This window comes from Gracilinanus agilis, chromosome 6, assembly GCF_016433145.1.
Source record: "Gracilinanus agilis isolate LMUSP501 chromosome 6, AgileGrace, whole genome shotgun sequence".
NCBI classification, from domain to species: Eukaryota; Metazoa; Chordata; class Mammalia; order Didelphimorphia; family Didelphidae; genus Gracilinanus; species Gracilinanus agilis.
The window spans coordinates 232,768,461-232,787,094 of NC_058135.1; the positions used below are offsets into that span (position 1 = coordinate 232,768,461).

The 18,634-nt window shown below is 43.1% G+C and overlaps 1 protein-coding gene across 1 annotated transcript in view; it reads left to right on the forward strand.

Moving 5' to 3' along the window:
* USH1C (USH1 protein network component harmonin) overlaps positions 1 to 18,634 on the forward strand; it is a 55,810-nt gene that overhangs the window by 12,149 nt on the left and 25,027 nt on the right. The window contains exons 2-12 of the mRNA XM_044681808.1: positions 1,137 to 1,245; positions 1,368 to 1,392; positions 1,729 to 1,786; positions 2,555 to 2,649; positions 3,416 to 3,500; positions 4,822 to 4,881; positions 5,024 to 5,080; positions 6,013 to 6,155; positions 8,039 to 8,104; positions 11,610 to 11,734; positions 17,545 to 17,594. Of these exons, the coding sequence (XP_044537743.1) occupies positions 1,137 to 1,245; positions 1,368 to 1,392; positions 1,729 to 1,786; positions 2,555 to 2,649; positions 3,416 to 3,500; positions 4,822 to 4,881; positions 5,024 to 5,080; positions 6,013 to 6,155; positions 8,039 to 8,104; positions 11,610 to 11,734; positions 17,545 to 17,594 (873 nt within the window). The remainder of the gene's footprint in view (positions 1 to 1,136; positions 1,246 to 1,367; positions 1,393 to 1,728; positions 1,787 to 2,554; positions 2,650 to 3,415; positions 3,501 to 4,821; positions 4,882 to 5,023; positions 5,081 to 6,012; positions 6,156 to 8,038; positions 8,105 to 11,609; positions 11,735 to 17,544; positions 17,595 to 18,634) is intronic.

Below are 18,634 nucleotides of genomic sequence, written 5' to 3' on the forward strand. Positions count from 1 at the left end.
TCATGTCCACCCTGACCCATGCGTTCAAGCAGTTGTTTTTCTTATATGTTTCCTCTTCTGCAGTCCTTCCTCTGAATGTGGGTAGCGTCTTTACCATAAATCCCTCAGAATTGTCCTGGGTCATTGTATTGCTGCTGGTACAGAGGTCCATTACATTCAATTTTACCACAGTATATCAGTCTCTGTGTATAGAGTTCTTCTGGCTCTGCGCCTTTCGCTCTGCATCAGTTCCCGGAGGTCTCTCCAGTTCGCCTGGAACTTCTCCAGTTTATTATTCCTTTTAGCACAATAGTATTCCATCACCCGCATATACCACAGTTTGTTCAGCCATTCCCCAATTGAAGGGCATTCCCTCCTTTTCCAATTTGTTGCCACCACAAAAAGCGCAGCTATGAATATTTTCGTACAAGTCTGTTTATCTATGATCTCTTTGGGGTACAAACCCAACAATGGTATGGCTGGATCAAAGGGCAGGCATTCATCCCTGATATATTTTTGAGGGCCAATAAGTAGAAGTTTTCCATCCCATGTTACCAAGATACAAGCATTGGTTGTACACACAATACAACCATTGTAACAACCATTGATTATAACTGGTAGAATGTAAGCCCCTTGAGGATGAGGATTGTTTTATTCTTGCCTTCCTGTTCCCAGAAACTAGTATAAAGTCTAGAATATGAAAGATAGTTAATAAATAAATCATAGTGATAGGACCTAAGGCAATTTCTTGTTTAGGAACAGTAGGAGAGATAGAGTTTTTAAAAACAAGATTAAAGCATCCGTCTGGAGTGGTTTGGGGACCATCCTTCCAAAACACGGTGAATTGCGATCATGTGATGATGTTTCAAGGTCCCTTCCAGGCCCAGGCTTTGTCAAATTGATGACAAAAGGTCCCTGAATTATCAGCCTTCCCCACAGCACAAAGGCACTATTCAGTGTAATTTGGTTCATTTGGTATCATGTATCCACTTCTACAAAATCAGGATATATTATGTCATAGCTGTATCCCTTCCTCAGAAAGCCCCTGTGAGACCCACTGAGGCACATCCCTTGACCTTCCCAACCAATCCTTTTTCTTTGGCCACCTCTTAAAATAGCTCCCCAAAATCATAGCCTTCCCTTTTTCTCCTGCCAAGCTCGGTGATGAGATTGTACGGATCAATGGATACTCTATATCTTCCTGCACCCATGAGGAGATCATTAATCTCATCCGGACCAAGAAGACTGTGTCTATCAAAGTGAGGCGTGAGTACAGCCATTGCTGGAATTGGGGATGGAGGCTTCATCTCAGTGGCTGAGCAGGGAGGAGGCGGGGAGGGAGTTTAGGAGGATGACTATTTTCCTTACTCATCTCTTTCTCCCTACAGACATTGGCATGATCCCTGTGAAAAAGTGAGTGGAGGACCAGCCTTCCTTTGTCCTGTCTCCTGCCCTCCCATATCTGATCTGCCTCGGGCTGCAGCCCCTACTCTAAAATGATGAGGGATGTTCCTTCAACCCCCAGTTCTTGAATTTACTCTGTTCTTTTATTTTTTTGACACTTTCCTCTACAAAATTATGGGGGGAGCTTCTATTTGAATTGGTTTGATAGCTATGCAGTCATGTCCCCCCTCACTCCCTCAAGGATAGCCCTTGGACTAGGGGTCTCCAGAAGTAGGGTAAGACTGGCCCAGCAGTGGGCACATGCCATCGGCAGCTGGCTAATCGTATACTTGTTCTCTCCTTTAGCTCTCCTGATGAGTCTCTCAAGTGGCAGTTTGTGGACCAGTTTGTGGCAGAGACAGGGGTAAGAAATATGATGCTTCACCTTAGGATAGGGAATAAGGCAGAAGTCTCCTAATATAGATCATGCTTGACCAGAAGGTGATTTGGCCTGAATTAGGCTCCTTTATCCAGGTGGACTAAACACTATATTTTTTGGTCATGAGCCCTAGGGACCAAGAGCTAACTGAGGCTGAGAAATTTTTATTCCCTATGCATACCAGCACAGATAAAATAGCTCCCCTATGGGTGGCCCTTTGTTCAGACTGAGATATATACATCTACTTGGTCTTTGAGCAAATTAATGTCTCACCAGAGATGATGAGGCTTAGAATAGTCAATATGGTTTAACCCAATGGTCGGCAACCTTTTTTGGCCATGAGAGCCATAAACGTCTGCAGAAGGAGGAGGATGGAGGCGGAAGGCACTGGAATATGGGGTGGGGCTGAAGGGCCCCCTGGGGCACATCCTGGGGCTCTGCCTGGACTGGCCGGTCGGGAGGTGGAGCCAGATATGACTCGAGAGCCGTATGTTGCTGACCCCTGGTTTAACCATAGGTTTGGGAGTCGATGGATAATTTAGAAATAGATGGGTGGGTGGATGGATGGATGGATAGATGGATGGATAGATGAATGGATGGATGGATGGATGGATGGATGGATAAGCATTTATTATCTTCTGTGACTTATGGGAACCCCTCTTAGCTTCCTGAATTGACTTTGTCTTTCCCCTGTGAGGTTGCATTCATGGACAGTTCCAGTGCCATACATCTCATTTCTTTCTATTGTTACAGGCTGGTAGAGGTGTTCTTCCCTTTCTTGGGAGCCGGGAAAACAGAGAAAAAAAAGTCTTTATCAGTCTGATCGGTTCTCGAGGCCTGGGATGCAGGTGGGTAGTGGTTGTATGGACTATATTTTTAGGTGAAGATTCTGTTTTATCACCCTGTCCCCCACATAATTTTCTCTCATTAGCTCATACTCTTTTGCCTAAACACCATGATGAGCAATCCAAATCTATACAAGGCTTTCTATTAATAATAGTGGCACATTTATATAACTGTTCAAGCTTATCAGGACTTTCCTTGCACTGGCTCTGTGATGTGGGTAGCACAAATATAACTGCATTATACGTAAATAAACTGAGGCCCAGAAAGGTGGAATATTTGCCAAAGGTCACAGGGCTTTCAAACTTCAAGTCTGAGATAAGAACATAAGCCTTCTAGTTTCTAGCCTGGCCACATTCTAGTAACTCTGCTTTCCAAACAAAATAGAGTGGCAATATGCAACCTATAACCCTCCTCTCTCTTTCTCTGTCTCTGTCTCTCTCTGTCTCTCTCTCCCCCCCTTTCTCTGTCTGTCTCTCTCTTTTACACACACACACACACACACACACACACACACACACACACAAACTTTGTGCAGAGTATTGTACTAAATACCATGGTAGAAATACTGATATTTATGAGACAAAACACACAGAGTGGGCAGGCGTTAGCAATCAGGTCACTATGCAGGAGGTAGCAGATGTTGTCATTCCTGGCAATAGTAAGAGATAAACCTGGCAAATGATGAAGGAGGGAGGTGAAGGGAAGGCTATCTGCAAAAGGCAGAGGAACCAACCTCCTCATTCTGCCTTTCTGATCTGTTTGTACCAGCATTTCAAGTGGTCCCACCCAAAAACCAGGCATCTTTATCAGCAATGTGAAACCAGGTTCTCTGTCTGCAGAGGTTGGGCTGGAGGTAAGTAAGTATACCCTACCCTGTCATCTTCAGTCCTGCTCTCTATACTAAGGTCCATCTGTATTGTTGAGCCTCATAAAACTGTGAATGTTCAAAATCGTTCTCCAAACTCTTCTGTGACTTCTTCTTAGTTCTGCAGCTCCCCTTTCTCCTTTTCTTCCACCATTCCCCTTGCGTACTCAAAACAGCCAACTTTTCACCCTTTGCCAGGTCACAGCTTGCCCTCAGGGAAGAACGTGAACATCTCAGGCACCCTAAAGTGTATGAATTTCTTGTTGTGGTTCTTTCATTCAGCCATGTCCAGCTCTTGGCAATATCATGAACCATAGCTTTCCATGGATTTTCTTGGTAACGATGCTATAGCGGTTTGCCATTTCCTTCTCCAGTGGATCCTTTTGAGTTTGACAAGGACCAAATACTGCTACCCCACTAAAGGGCGTTTTCATTATTAAGAGGAATGTTTTGAAAATTGGTCATAGAATCCTGGTAGCCTTGGCATGGGCATCAGCACCACCTAGTGGCACACCCCTCAATTACAGGTTTTCATGTTTCCAGTGATGCCAGCTATCTTAGAAGTCGAATTCTGACACCTAACATAGGAATGAACTATATAGCAAATGGCACAAGAAGGCAGAATCTTATTCCAAACAAATTAATTTCTAATTGCCTAATTCCAGACACGAGTCTTTGGGAGAGGTATAATTCCACTTGGCTCTGGAAGCAAGGAGGAACTGAAGAATATTGAACCCCAAGTTCCCGAGAGAACTTCTTCCTGATGCTCGAGACATAAGGAGGAAGGAGCAGCTGGATAGCTCAGTGGATTGAGAGCCAGGCTTAGAGATGGGAGGTCCTAGATTCAAATCAGGCCTCAGATACTTCCCAGCTGTGTGACCCTGGGCAAGTCACTTAACCTCCCTTGCCTAGCCCTTACTACTCTTCTGCCTTGGAGCCAAATCAGAGTATGTATTGACTCCAAGACGGAAAGTAAGGGTTTTTTTTTAAAAAAAAAGACATAAGGAAGAGAATTAACCTTTCTATCGTCACTGCCAAACCCATTTCCTGAGCATTTGAAATTGATAAGGTAGAGAGAAAAAAATTAAGTTTACAAATGACCTGGGATTCAGAATTAATAGAGACTTCAGAGACCACCTTGCCCAACCCCCTCATTTTACAAATAAGAAAATGCAGAGATTTACACTGATTCACTCTGGTAGTAAGAAACTAATTCAGGACTTAAATCCAGGTCCTCTGAGGCTAAGTCCAGTTTTCTTTCTTTTATGTCACTGACTCTCATGGTGATTATGCTTCATTACTTCCCAAGACAGGAGATCAGATTGTTGAAGTAAATGGCATTGACTTCACCCACATGGATCACAAAGAGGTGAGATACATATCCTGGAGGATTCCTTCTCTCTGAAGTTGTCTTCAGATCTCTATTTCTGCTCCCTCCTTCCCCATTTCCTGCCTTTAGCAGGGAAAGCTGATTTCTTAGTCTTTAGCTGACCAATCTTCTGTCTTCACAGGCTGTGAATGTGCTAAAAAGCAGTCGAAGCCTGACCATCTCCATTGTAGCTGGAGCTGTAAGTCATAAATGCCTTGATATTCCCCGTGCTCTGCCCCTATCTGGAGCCCCACATCACTCAATGGGGAATTGGTCTGACATAAAAGGGTTGCTCATTGTCTGATTCCTTATAAGACTTATAAGTTTGGGAAAGACACCTTTCCCTTTGCACTTCCATCTCACAGCTAAATATAGTCTGTGTTGAGAGGTGACAGAGGCCCAGTATTGTCTCTCAATTAATAAATAGTTGTTGAATTTGAATCAATCAACAAGCATTTATCAAGCACCTACTATATGCCAGCCACTATACTTAAGATGGTAAGGATGCAACAGAAATGAACAGCTTTCAAGAAGTTTATGTTATATTAGATGATCAAACCTGGTACTTTGTAATTCTTAATGCTCAGAACACAATGAAAGTTCTGCCATCTTGTAGATGGATTGAAGTGAAGAGCTTCGAGGCAGAGAGAGCAGTTCAGAGACTATAAAAATGATCACAGCTAGAAGCAGTGAGATCATGATGTAACTGGTAGGAGTGGAGAGGAAAGAGAATGGATGTGAGTCAAGATATGCAGGAGTTTAGAAACTGATTGGATAAAGGGTAGAGAATGGAGGAGGATAAAAGAGTCATCATCAGATAAGACAGAGTTTCAAGTCTGGGTGACTGGAAGGATGACAATACTAGTAAGAGAAATGGGGAAGTTAAGAGGATCAGGTTTTAGTAGAAAGGTGATGATGAGTCAGAGGCAAAACTGGTGATAGCTCTGTGGTCTGAAGGCTGAAGTCTATCTTCATGTTTCTTCCGGTCCCCTGGGTTGGACCAATGATAAAATTTTGAAGTAGCGAAGAATGGAGTAGCCTGAATGTCCATTGAAATTGGGAATCTGGGAAAGCATTCCACAGCAAGCTGATCATCCATGGAACTGAACTAATTTCTCCCTATGCTGAAAGGGTCGAGAGCTCTTCATGACAGAGAGAGAGCGGCAGGCAGAAATACGGCAGCGGGAGCTGGATCGGCAAGAGTTAATGCTTCAGAAACGTCTGGCAATGGAATCCAATAAAATCCTCCAAGAGCAACAGGAGAAAGAGAGACAGTGAGAATAGGGGCACGGGCTGGGGCTAGGGCCTATGCTACACTATTCTTGTCTTTTCTTTATCTCCCTCCTCCCCACCTCTCCTCCCCATCTTGGTAATAAATATGCAGAGTTAAATAAACCCATTCCCCTACTGGGGTTGATGTCTCAACCTGCATATTTAATCCATTACTTCTGTCAGGAGATGCCCAGTCTTCTTCATCATCAGTTCCCTGTAATCACTTTCTATCATCGTATTGGTCAGCCTTCTTCCAAAATGGCTCATTTCTATAATGCAATTTTTATTGTATAAATTGTTCTCCTGGTTCTACTCACTTCACTTTGAATCATTTCAAAGAGTCCTCAGGTTGTTTTTTTTCTGAAACCATCCCCTTTGTCTTTTCTTAGAGCACCACTGCATTCCATCACATTCATCTGTTCAACCATTCCCCTACTGATCAGCATCCTTTTTAGTTTCTAGTTCTTTGCCACCACCGAAAGAGATGTTAAAAATATTTTTGTACATATGGATCTCTTTCCTTTTTCTGTGATCTCTTTGGTACATAAACCTAGTAATAATATTTCTGGGTGAAAAGGTATGTACAGTTCATTTTCCAGAATGACTGGATCAATGCACAACTCCATCAGCAGTGCATCTCTGTGTCTATTTTCCTACAAGCTCACTAACATTTGTTGTTTTCCTTTTTTGTCTACAATCTGATAGGTATAAGACATAACCTAGGAGGTGCTTTAATGTGTATTTCTTGAATAATTTGTGATTTGGGACGTTTTTTCATATGGCTATCAATTACCTAGATTTTTTTCCCTTGAAAAGTAACTGCCTGTTCATATCCTTTGACCATTTAGAAACTAGCCTATCCTCTCCTTTTTAAGCACTTTCACTTACAATCACCAGCTAGAATTTATTTTCCCCTAGTTATCAGAATTCCTTTTCTATATTAACTTAAATCCCCAGATTGTTGTACCATCCTATGCATATATAAAAGTAAATCCACCTTATTCAAACAACAATCAATCATTTAAGCATTTGTTAAGCACCTATAACGTGCTAGGCACTGTGCAAAGCCTGAGAATATGAGAAGAAAAACAAAATGTTCTCCCTTCTTCCAGCTCTGTTAGAAACTGAACCTAGAAGTATCTGTCTCTTAGATTCCTATGGAGAGAGGGATTGGCAGTGAGGAATATCCAGACATTAGCCAAATATCTCCCTTAGTTAATGTTGCTGGATTCTCAATCATCATGGGAGATAGTGCTCATCTAGTCTATCTCCCTGCCTCCAGGGTACATCACTAGCCCAGGCCATGCAGAGAAAAAATCCAAGTTATGAAAATGTTCTAGAAGGAAATTCCAGCTTTCTTGAATGAACCTCAAGCCAAGTTCTTGTCCCCAATTCACAACAGACCTATAAGACACCTTCCCCCTTGGGTCCAAGGTGATGGGACAAAAGTCCACTCCATGTTCAACTGTAACAATTCATTTACTTTTCTAACTTGAATGTTGTCCACCTATCAGCAACCTTAAAGCCTGAATCTGTCTAGAGATGTGTTGGCAAACCTATGGCATGCATGCTAGAGCATGTTGGAGGACGCTGTTCCCTTCTCCCTCTCCATGAGCAACTGTGAACATTTCTCACATCACTCATTCCTCTGCCCAGTAGCCCAATGGAAGCACTTCCTCCTTCCCCTGTCTGGTATAAGATGGTAGGCTCACATGCAGCGTGAGAGTTGTAATTTGGGCACCCCGTCTCTAAAAGATTTGCCATCACTGGTCTAGAGGATCCTCAAAGGGAAATCTTGAGAAAAGAGAGCTTGCCACTCTTCTCATGTTAGTAATTAAATCAACATGAGATATTCTAGAAATGCCAACCTTGACTTGTTTTTCAGGAGGAAGAAAGAGATTGCTCAGAAGGCTGCAGAAGAGAATGAACGATATCGGAAAGAGATTGAGCAGTGAGTTCCTTTGGATCTTCGTATTCATGTATGTATGTGACCCTGTATGATGGAAGGAAAATAGCCTCAGCCAGATGTCTAAGGAATAAGCATCTGGACTGGAGGCATAAATCATCCTACAAGGTACCTGGTTTCACTTTGGAGTTGATGGTGCTCTCTGAAAGCCCCAAATTTAAAGCTGATTCACTGATACCCTTGATTAGATTGGATTAGATTCATAGGATATGAGTTTAAATCCTAGCTCCGCTCCTTATTACCTAAGCAAATCACTTGCCCATGCTAAACTTCAGTTTCCTAATCTGAAAAATGAAGACATTTGACTGGATGACCCATGAGGTCCCTTTCAGCTCTGTCCATCCTCTAGTGGGAGAACCTCTTTGGACTAGTCTAAAGAAGCTATTTGGGGATGTGATTTGCCTACAGAGTTCCCATTGGCTGGATAATGGGCCAAGTGTAGAAAATTTGCTTGGTTCAGAATATCCCAGATGAGGGAAGGTGAGATCACCTATTTATATAAAATATCCAATCAAGACATTAGCCAAACATTCCGTTGGTTGCATTTTCAACAATCATGAGAGATCTGATGTAGATTGAACTCACAGTAGTCAGGGGCAGATAGGCTTACCCAATGTCCTATGAAAGGATATTCAAGGAAACTGCTACTTCCTGTCCTTTCTGGGGCAATTGAGGCAGAATTACTGACCTTAACTCTAGAGAATGGGGGAAAATGCCTGAGAGTTGCCCCTTCCAGAATGGGAGTGGGAAGTAACTGCATGCTAGGGCTAGACACACCGGCACCTCTTTACTGACTATCCTATGTGCTTGTCACTTGGCTATGGACAAAAAGTCACGGTGGGCAAAGGGACAGGAACTTAATTTAAGCATTACAATTCACCTAGTCCCACTGTGTACACAATCTGCCAATTATAAATAGAACTGGGAATGTGGTCCATGCTATCCTCTGAGTTTTCAGGGCATTAGGATCGTAGACCTGTGATGGGCAAACTTTTTAAAGAGGGGGCCAAAGGAAAGGAAATGCTCATCTGTCAGTCTGTTTCTAAGGTAACTCTTTCGAAATGTCATTGTATTGTATCCTACTCATTATAGTCGTCAGATTAGGAATAATGTTTCGAAGTCAGATAGAACATTTCAAGGGGCCACATCTGGCCCACAGGCCATAGTTTGCCCATCACTATCTTAGACTATTTCTATAATTCCCTGGTCTGATAGTATCTCTGATCTAGGCACTGGGGGTTGCAGGAAGTGTCTTCAGGTTAGAATAAGATATCCCAAGAAGCAGATGACTTGTTTTCTCTTTTCTAAGAGTCTCAGATACACTAATCGGCACCTTGATTGGACAAAAGTTCTGCCTCCCACTCACTCTTACTAATTGGAAAGGTGCTAGTTCCCAGGGGCATTGAGCCTCTGATTTAAATTTAGAGATGGAAGAGTTAGAGTTACTTCCCCTTTCCCCAAAAAAATGTGCCACTTACTGCTTACGTGATGTTGTCACTTTGCAATTCTCCCTGATGTTATATCTCATTACCACATATCTCCTTCAGTAGCCCAACTTCTTTGTGTTTAAACCCCAGGTCTCTCATTAGCATGTGGCCTAAATTCAGAGCTGAAAGAAAACCTAAAGATATCCTAGGATACTGCTTTCATTTTACAAATGGGGAAAGTGAGGATCAGATGGGGGAAATGCCCAAAGTCATGCAATGAGAGACAAAGCTGGGACTACAATCCTAGTCTCTCTCAATTCCTAGTCCAATGTCCTTTCCACCACACCACACCTTCTTAATTGTTCACAAAAATCAGGCAAAGAATGTCTAGAGTGATGAATAAATAGGAATAACCAATGGAATCCAAATCAACTGACTTATTCAAAGAACCCACTATGTGCCAGACACTGCAGTAAATGCTAGGACTGCAAATATGAAAACAAAATAGCCCCTGCCCTCAGAGAGCTTCCCTTCTACTGAGTGGATACAACATGGACACAGATAAGTAAATCCCAGGGCAAGATGCTCGTGAGGCATGCCTTCTTGTACAGAATGTAACTTCTCTACCAGTAGAATGTGAGCTAGTAAGAATCGTCAGTAGATTGTGAAGGAATACTATTGTGCCATAAGACACAAGAAGGTTAATTTATAAAAACATGAAAGACCTACTTTGAAACTATGAAAAGCAAAATGAGCAGAACCAACAGAACATTGTAGATAGCATCAGAAATATTGTATCAACAATGACTTGAGAATGTCCACTTCTAGAGAAAGAACTGATAAATAGAAACAAGCAAGACATTGTTTTTATATATACACATGTTTTTGTCTAATGATGCCTTCTCTGGTGATGACAGGGAAGAAGGGAGATATCTGGGAATTCTAATGTAAAAACTAACTCATTGTTTAATTAAAAAAAAAGAATACTGGATAAAGTGCTAGGCATGAAGTCAAGAAGATCCAAGTTCAAATCTCACCTCAGATACTTAATACCTATATGACCCTGGACAAGTCACTTAATCCCTCACAGTTTCAGAAAATCTCAGAAAAAAAAATATGAGGGTAGTGTTGTTCAATGGAAAGATCACTGGCTCTGGATTCAAAGAAGCTGGGTTCAAATTTGACCTCATCTATGAAATGAGAATAATAACAGTACCTACTTCTCGATGTTGCAAGAATCAAATGGGATAATATTTGTAAAGTGCTTTGCAAACCTTAAAGTGCTATAGAAATGTTAGCTTTTATCATTTGTAATAATAGTACTTGTCTCTTTGCCTCGCATAGTATCTGAGAGTGCCTAACAGAAGAAGTTAGAAATAGTTTTGATTTCATTGCTATGGGAGCTACCAAATAAGGGAACTCCATCTAACAAGGGATAGCATTTTAATTGAAACTTGCAGTCTTAAAGGGTTGCCTTGGAGAGATCTAAGAGGTTGAGTAACTTGTCTAGAGTCCCAGAATACATGTCAGAGGTAGCACTTGGACCCAGGTCTTCCTGGCTCCCAGGCTTACTTTCCATCCACTATTCCATTCTGCCTCTAATGGAGACATTTGTTGTTATTCAGCCTGACTCTTTGTGACCCGACTTGGGTTTTTTGAGGGGGTTTTTGGCAAAAATACTGGAGTGGTTTGCCATTTCCTTCTCCAGCTAATTTTACAGATGAAGAAACTGAGGCAAATATGTTTAAGTGATTTTCCCAGGGTCACAGAACCAGTAAATGTTCAAGGCCAGATTTGAACCCACAGAATTGAGTCTTCCTGATGCCAGTCTGATCCTCGATCCACTGTGCCACCAAGCTGCCCCTAGTGCTTAATAAATGTGTGATGAATCAGATTGAATCCTTGAAGTCATGTTGTTTAACCCCAATACAGTCAACTTAGTTGTGGCAGAATTTTGGTCCCAACAATTCCCAAAAAAGCAAATGCACAGATGGTAGGAGATGAGGATGCGAGTCTTGCCAAGTGTGCCCAGGTCACGCAGGATGGTCTTGTTGGTCTTTTAGGATCACGGAAGATGAAGAAAGGTTTAAGAAGCAATGGGAAGAAGAATGGGGCACCAAGGGCCAGCTGCTAATGCCCAAGACCATCACAGCTGAGGTGCACCCACCACCTCCACGCAAGCCAAAATGTAAGTACCCAGGGAAGCTTGGGAAGGCAGCGTGGGGAGAATGTGGGAAGGGAGGAGAAGAGTTCATTCTGTCTCCAATGTTCCCAAGAAGGACTGAAAGAGTCCCTGGAAACAGTTGTGGTTTAGCTTCACTCATCGATTTCCAGGGACACTTCTAAGTTGTTCTCCAGGCTTCAACTCCCAGGTACTGGAGCAAACCTAGTGGGTGGTTGGACAGACGACAGGCCAGAAGCCTCTGATGTGTCCTAGACAAGGATGGCATCTGCCTAACCTACTTTAAACAAAAATTTTAAAGCACAAACCTTCTCTGAAGTCATTTGTCCACTAGTAAAAGCTATGGAGAGGAGTAAAGGTGAGGTGATAGGAAGTCATAACTGAAAGCAAAGATTCTGAATTCTCCCCTGGCCCCTTCCATGATTGGTGCCACAAGATGGTGCCACTGGGCTTTAGGGCCTAGTGAAGAATCTTGACTTTATTGGTTAGTTGTTGCATCTTCTTTTGTGCAACTTAACCTAGAAGTAGAACTGCAGAACTTTAGAACCCAAGGAGTAGGGTGGGAAAGTCCGGATGGCAAAGCAAGAAAATGTCAGAAAAGATCTGAGGATGCTATAGAAGAGATAGAGGTGCACACATTTATATGACACCTACTATGTGCCAGGCAATGTGAGAAGTGCTTTACAAATATTATCTCGTTTGACTTGGTATGAGGACAACTATGAAAGGCAGGAGTTGTTATTATCTCCATTTTACAGTTGAGGAAACTGAGGCAAACAGAGGTTGAATGGCTTGCCCAGGTGCACATAGCTAAAAAATATTTGAAACTGAATTTGAACTCAGGTCTTCTGGATTTCAGGCCCAGCACTCATGTCCATTGTACCTACTAGAAATCTAGAAAAGGCATTGGTCCTAAAGTCAGAGGACTGGACTTCAAATCGGAACTCAAGACAGCTTGAATGAGCTGTCTTGGGCAAGTCACTGAATTTCCCCGGGCCTCAGTTTCCTCATCTGCAAAATGATGGGGTTGCACTTCTCTCTCTCGGGTTCGTGACTATCCACAGTTCAGTTCTTTCATGATGGAGGATGTGCCTAATATCTTAGAAAACCTTTGTTCCTAAATGTCTACCCAGCTTCCCTTTCACATTTGGGGTCTTCCCTCTGTCCTTAGCCTTCATCTTGGCTTTAGCTCTGTCCTTCCTGCTCTGAACTGACCTTAACCCTATCTCCAAGGATAACCAGAGCTCCCCACATCCACCTCAGGAGAAAGTTGGGGTGTCCTTCTATCCCTGCAGCCATTGAGAAAAATCATTTCATGGCATTCCCAGCTCCAAAGGGCTTCTCGAAGGTTTCTGAAGGAGAAAACAGAAAAGCTTATCTGGGAGCAAAACGCAGCTTTAACTATTGTCAGCTTCGTAGAAACCTTCCAAGATGGGTAGCTGCGATCTGATTCTTATCCAGCAGCTGTGAAAAATTATTTTTAGTTGGCATGGGAAAACCCAGCCTTCCGCAGAAACCGGGCCCTCCTCAGGGCCTGGGGTGAACCTGGCCCCAAGGGCTACGGCTGGACGTCTCTCAGAGGGGGCAAGCCGCGGGGCAGCTGCTGCCCACGTGGTCTGCTCCATCGGGCTGTTCCCTGACCCTAACGTACAGCCCAGCCTCTCAGGGTCAGCCCGAGCCTTCTCATAGGTGCATGACGGTGAGACCTGAGGAGGGCATCCGTCCCTACTGCTAAGCTGTATGGCAAAGGACTCCATCTCCAAAAGACAAAACCTATTCACTTAGCCTCACGTTCAGGGGCGTTTGATATTAGCTGGGGATGGGGGCCAAAGCCAAGTCCTCCATGAATAATAACTTGTTCTCGAGATTTACAACTAATTTACTTTCACGGGTGAAATGAGAGTTTTAATAGAGGAGAAATCGATTTTAATTGGTTCCCAGGAAAGTAATCCCAGGTCGATTCAGTGCCTTCCTCTTAGAGAAAGGCAGCCTCCCACGCAGACGTACTCACTCAGGAATAAAATGAAAACCCCTTCATTGGCCATTTGTTTGTTTTGATTTTTAACCAAATCAAGGTTTTCTGGGGAAGAGAAAGCAAAGTGGAGGGGGGGGGGGTTGCCCCTAGAGCTGAAAACAGGAGTTTCAGCAGCTGCTTCCTGCAGATTGCTGATATGAGCTAAGACACCAGACCCAGCCATCCATCTTCAAGAGTATCAGTCGCTTAACGCCAGTGACAATAACTCCTTTCCAATGCATTCTGATAAGGCCACAACATTCCCAGCCTCAATCAGAAGCATTGGCTTTGGTCCAGGCTCTGTAATTGAGACACACAGAGAGAGAGAGAGACAGAGAAAGAGAGAGAGAGACAGAAAGATACAGACAGAGTCAGAAACAGACAGGGACAGAGAGATAGACAGAGACACAAAGACAGAGATGGAGACAGACAGACAGACAGAGACAGAAACAGAGACGGAGATGGAAAGACAGAGACAGAAACACAGAGACAGAGAGATGGAAAAAGAAATAGACAGAGACAGACAGAGACAGAAAGACAGAGAGTCAGACAGATGAGGCAGTGAGACAGAGACACAGAGACGGAGACAGACAGACAGAGACAGAAACAGACAGAGACGGAGATGGAAAGACAGAAAGAGACAGAAAGATAGAGACACAGAAACAGAGACAGAGAGATGGAAAAAGAAATAGAGAGACAAAGACAGACAGAGACAGAAAGACAGAGAGATAGACGGGGCAGAGAGACAGACAGAGACACAGAGACAGAGACAGAAACAGACAGAGACACAGAGACAGAGACAGAGAGATGGAAAAAGAAATAGAGAGACAGAGACAGACAGAAACAGAAACAGACAGAGAGGGAGATGGAAAGACAGAGACAGAGACACAAAGACAGAGACGTGGAGAAAGAAATAGAAAGACAGAGACAGAGAGAATGCATTCTAAGGAAAGCAAGGACTGTAAGAAATGTGAAACCTCATTATCCCATACTTTAAGCATAGAATTTAAGCTCTTGGAAGAGGGCTACTATTTGTTTCTAGTTGTGTTCTCATCATCTAGTAAGGTGCCTAGTACATAGTAGGTGCGTAATATGACTGAATGAATGCATGAATGAATGATGATAAGCTGACTCCAGTTTAGAAGTTAAGGATGTATGTGCCATTTTACAGGCAAACAGGAAATAACATAGAGCTGGAAAGGGGACCCCCCCCTGAGGTTTTCCTGGCTTCCCTGCCCAGTATCCAATTGCCCCTTGTCTGACTTAGCAGGAACAAGGACATTTCTAGGGAAAGCTGGGCTCCAGTTCCTCCTTCAGGAAGTTTTTCCCTCCCCTAAGGGAGGCATGTTAAGAGAACCTGGAATCCCACTTCCTGCCTCCAGAAAAGTGACTATCCAAGCCATCTGAAATGGATGGTGTCTAGACGTTTTTTTTTTAAACCTTTACCTTCGGTCTTAGAATCAATACTGTATATTGGTTTCAAGCTAGAAGACTGGTAAAGGCTTAGCAATGGGGGTTAAGTGACTTGCCCAGGGTGTCACCCAGCTAGGAAGCTATACTCTTCTTGAAGAGCTCTCAAGATGGAAGAGATTCACTCATTTAAACATCAGTTTAAAAACCTATAGTTTGGTTGCTAAGATTGCTCTTCTATTATTTATCCCTCCTCATCTGCATTCCCAAATAGCGTCCCCCTTGCTATCCTCCCTTCTCCTTCAGCTCCTGAGGTCATCCATTCTCTGCCTGTAGGAAACATGACTCAGAATGCCTCCCCAGGGAAAGGGAGAAGGAAAATTTCTGGAGACCCTGGACAAGTCACTTAAACTCCCCAAACCTTCATTTCCTTACCTATAAAATGAGGAATTTGGATCCAATGGCCTCTGACAGAGTCCCTTCTAGCTCCAAGTCTGTGATTCTGTATTAATTACATCCATGCTATTCAGCTCCCTTTTTCCTACCCTCCACCTTCCAAATTATAGCCCAGAGCTCCAATATATTTCTCATGTGTCTGGAAATTTTAACCCTCTAAAGGCTGGTAATTAGAATTTTTTTTTAACAAATGGGAAAACAAGCTATGAATGGTTAAAAGCACTTTGGTGACCCCATACTGAATGAACAGCCCAACCTAGAACTAGAAACCTGAATTCTCAGCTCCAGATCCCTATGCCCCAATTCTAACCCCATGATTCTTCCGGAAGCCTGTGCTTCCAGTTGCCCTTTGGTCTCTGAAGTAAGTTCTCTTTTCTTCCCCCCTCTAAGCTGCCCTGAATTATCTCTCGTGTCTATTCCTTCTCACATCCTTCCTCCTCTGTTTCCCTAGTAGACGAAAAGGGAATGAAGTCTCCACTGCACACTGACGATGGCCTGAATGGAGAGACCAAGAATCAGCAAGTGCAGGTTGGCAGTCCCCCGCTTAGCTCCCCGTCAGCCTGACGCTCATGCTTACTGCATCTTGCTTCCTCTTGACAGTCAGCTTGGACCCTGGACCTTCAGGGCAGACAGCACATGCTAACTGGTCATTCAGTTCAATGACTGCCCAGACCTGGGAGGGAGATGCAGGCAGAGGAGATGACGTGGGCTCTGCCAGGAAGAAGCTCAAAGCCTTTGCTGACTTAGGGTTCTTGTCATCCTACCTTCCATAACAAGGATTCTGGTTGCCCTCCCTTTGGAATCTTCCTCCTCTGGGCAGCCAGTGGTGACTATTTGGTCTTCAAACCACCTCGGGAAAGTGTCCATACACCCTTTGCCAAGGCCCCTTCCCTCCATCCTAGTTCCAGTTCTTGTTGGCAGCAGCATCTCAGATTCATCTGACCAATTTGTAAATTCTAAACATTGTCCTTTTTTTAAACGTTGAAAATTAATATTAAAGGGAAGCCAGGTAGTTCAGGGGATAGAGATCCAGGCCTCAAGGCTAGAGGTTCCTGGATTCAAATCGGGCCTCATATACTTCCTACCTGTAATAACCCTGGACAAGTCACTTAACCCTCATTACTAGCCCTTACAACTCTTCTGCCTTGGAATCAATACTTAGTATTGATTCTAGAACAAAAGGTAAGGAGAGAGAGAGAAAGAGAGAGTAGAGGAAAGGAGGGAAGAAAGAGAGAAAGAGAAAAAGAGAGAGTGGAGGGAGGGAAGAAAGAGAGAGAAGGGAGGGAGAGAGAGAAAAAGAGGAAGAGAGAAAGAAGGAAGGAAAGGAAAAGAAAGGAAAGAGAAAGGAAAGAGAAAGGAAAAGAAAGGAAAGAGAAAGGAAGGAAGGAAGGAAGGAAGGAAGGAAGGAAGGAAGGAAGGAAGGAAGGAAGGAAGGAAGGAAGAAAAACAGAGAAAGTTTGCCCCGTGGTATTCAGGACCCTGGCTATTTTCAAATGCCTTCACTGATAGTGTGACCTAGAGCCCTCTCTGGAATCAGTGGTGGAGCCAGTGAAAGGTCAGAGAGGGAGATGTTTTGCTTTTAATCATCCTTTGTCTTTGCTGATTGGCTCTGGTTTAAGGGAAGTCAAAGAAGTAATCTTCCAATACTAAGACATCTGATGCCAGCCAGAGAAAACTGAGAGGGGCCTTGGCCCATGACTGAGGTCTCTTCAAGGGGTTATATTGGGCCTGGTTTGCAAATCAGATATTTTTAGGTAAGTTCAAGAATGAGAGGCCATGCTTCTGTTTGATCTGCTAACCCTCTGCTTGCTGTCTTCTGTATTACAAATGCCTCAAGTTCCATTGGAAAGGAATTTCCAGCAGTCAATGATGGATGCGTTCTGACACTCCTCTCCCCAGACAAAAGTTTTCTTACTGCCTTGTTCTTTGTTTCTAGCTTTTGGGTGGTTTTATCGGTACGAAGGCAAATTCCCAACCATCCGAAAGGTAGGAGAGAGGACTGAGAGCCAGGGCTGCTCACTGGGAAGTTTGCTGTGGACTTTGGGTCTTCCAAACCTCTTTCTTTTCTCTCTCCTATAAATGGTCACACTCTCTGGGCTCACTTTGAGCATTCTTCAGAACCTCCTTCCTCTGAGTGGTTTGCTGATGATGGCTGGGAATGTCCCTGAGGTGGATGAGAGGTTCATATGTTACAAATAATAACTGACATTGCAAAAGTATTCATTATATTAAGTCAACATCAGTGTTACTTATGAGGAGCTAGGTGGCAAAGTAGAAAGAGTCCTGGGCTTGGAGCCAGAATTCAATCCTGCCTTAAACATTTATAAGCTATAAAACCTTGGAAAAGTCATTTAACTGCTCTCAGCCTCAGTTTCCCATCTGTAAAACTGGGATAATAATAACAGTTCATGCAGTAATCATGAGAAACAACTTAATTGATATATCTAAAATGTTTTGCAAATCTTAAAGATTGTCCATTGGCTTATTATTGTTGATGTTGTTATCATATAGTACATTACTATTATGGCATTATAAATATTATTGTAGGATGCCCTTAAGTCCTTAATATTTACCAGATCTACATCTTGATAAGAATAGGGACCAGGGTGCCGTGTGAGACCCTAAGCTTTTTTCTCAGTAAGGCAGAGCTAGAGCTAGAAACCAGACTAGAGTCACATAAAGAGAAATAAATTCTAAATGACAGGCTGTAGTGGGATCAGAGCTACGGCAGTCAGCCAGATTATGGAGATCCAGGGAATTTCTGTGCCAAAGTCGATGCCACTGGAGACATCTTAGGCTGTAAACATTTGATAATATCATCTTAAAGGGCCCACCTTAAAACATTATCTCCTGGCATTAATTAAGCCCTTTAATTTTATCTTGCAATGTTATGACTGAAATGTCTGGCTCCTATGATTCTGTTGTCCTTTTTCTTAATTCTTTTGACATCAGATTAAGGAAATATTTCTGCTAATATCAGTGAAATTGAGTCAACTTAACTTGGTATCTGAAAATCATATCCCAGG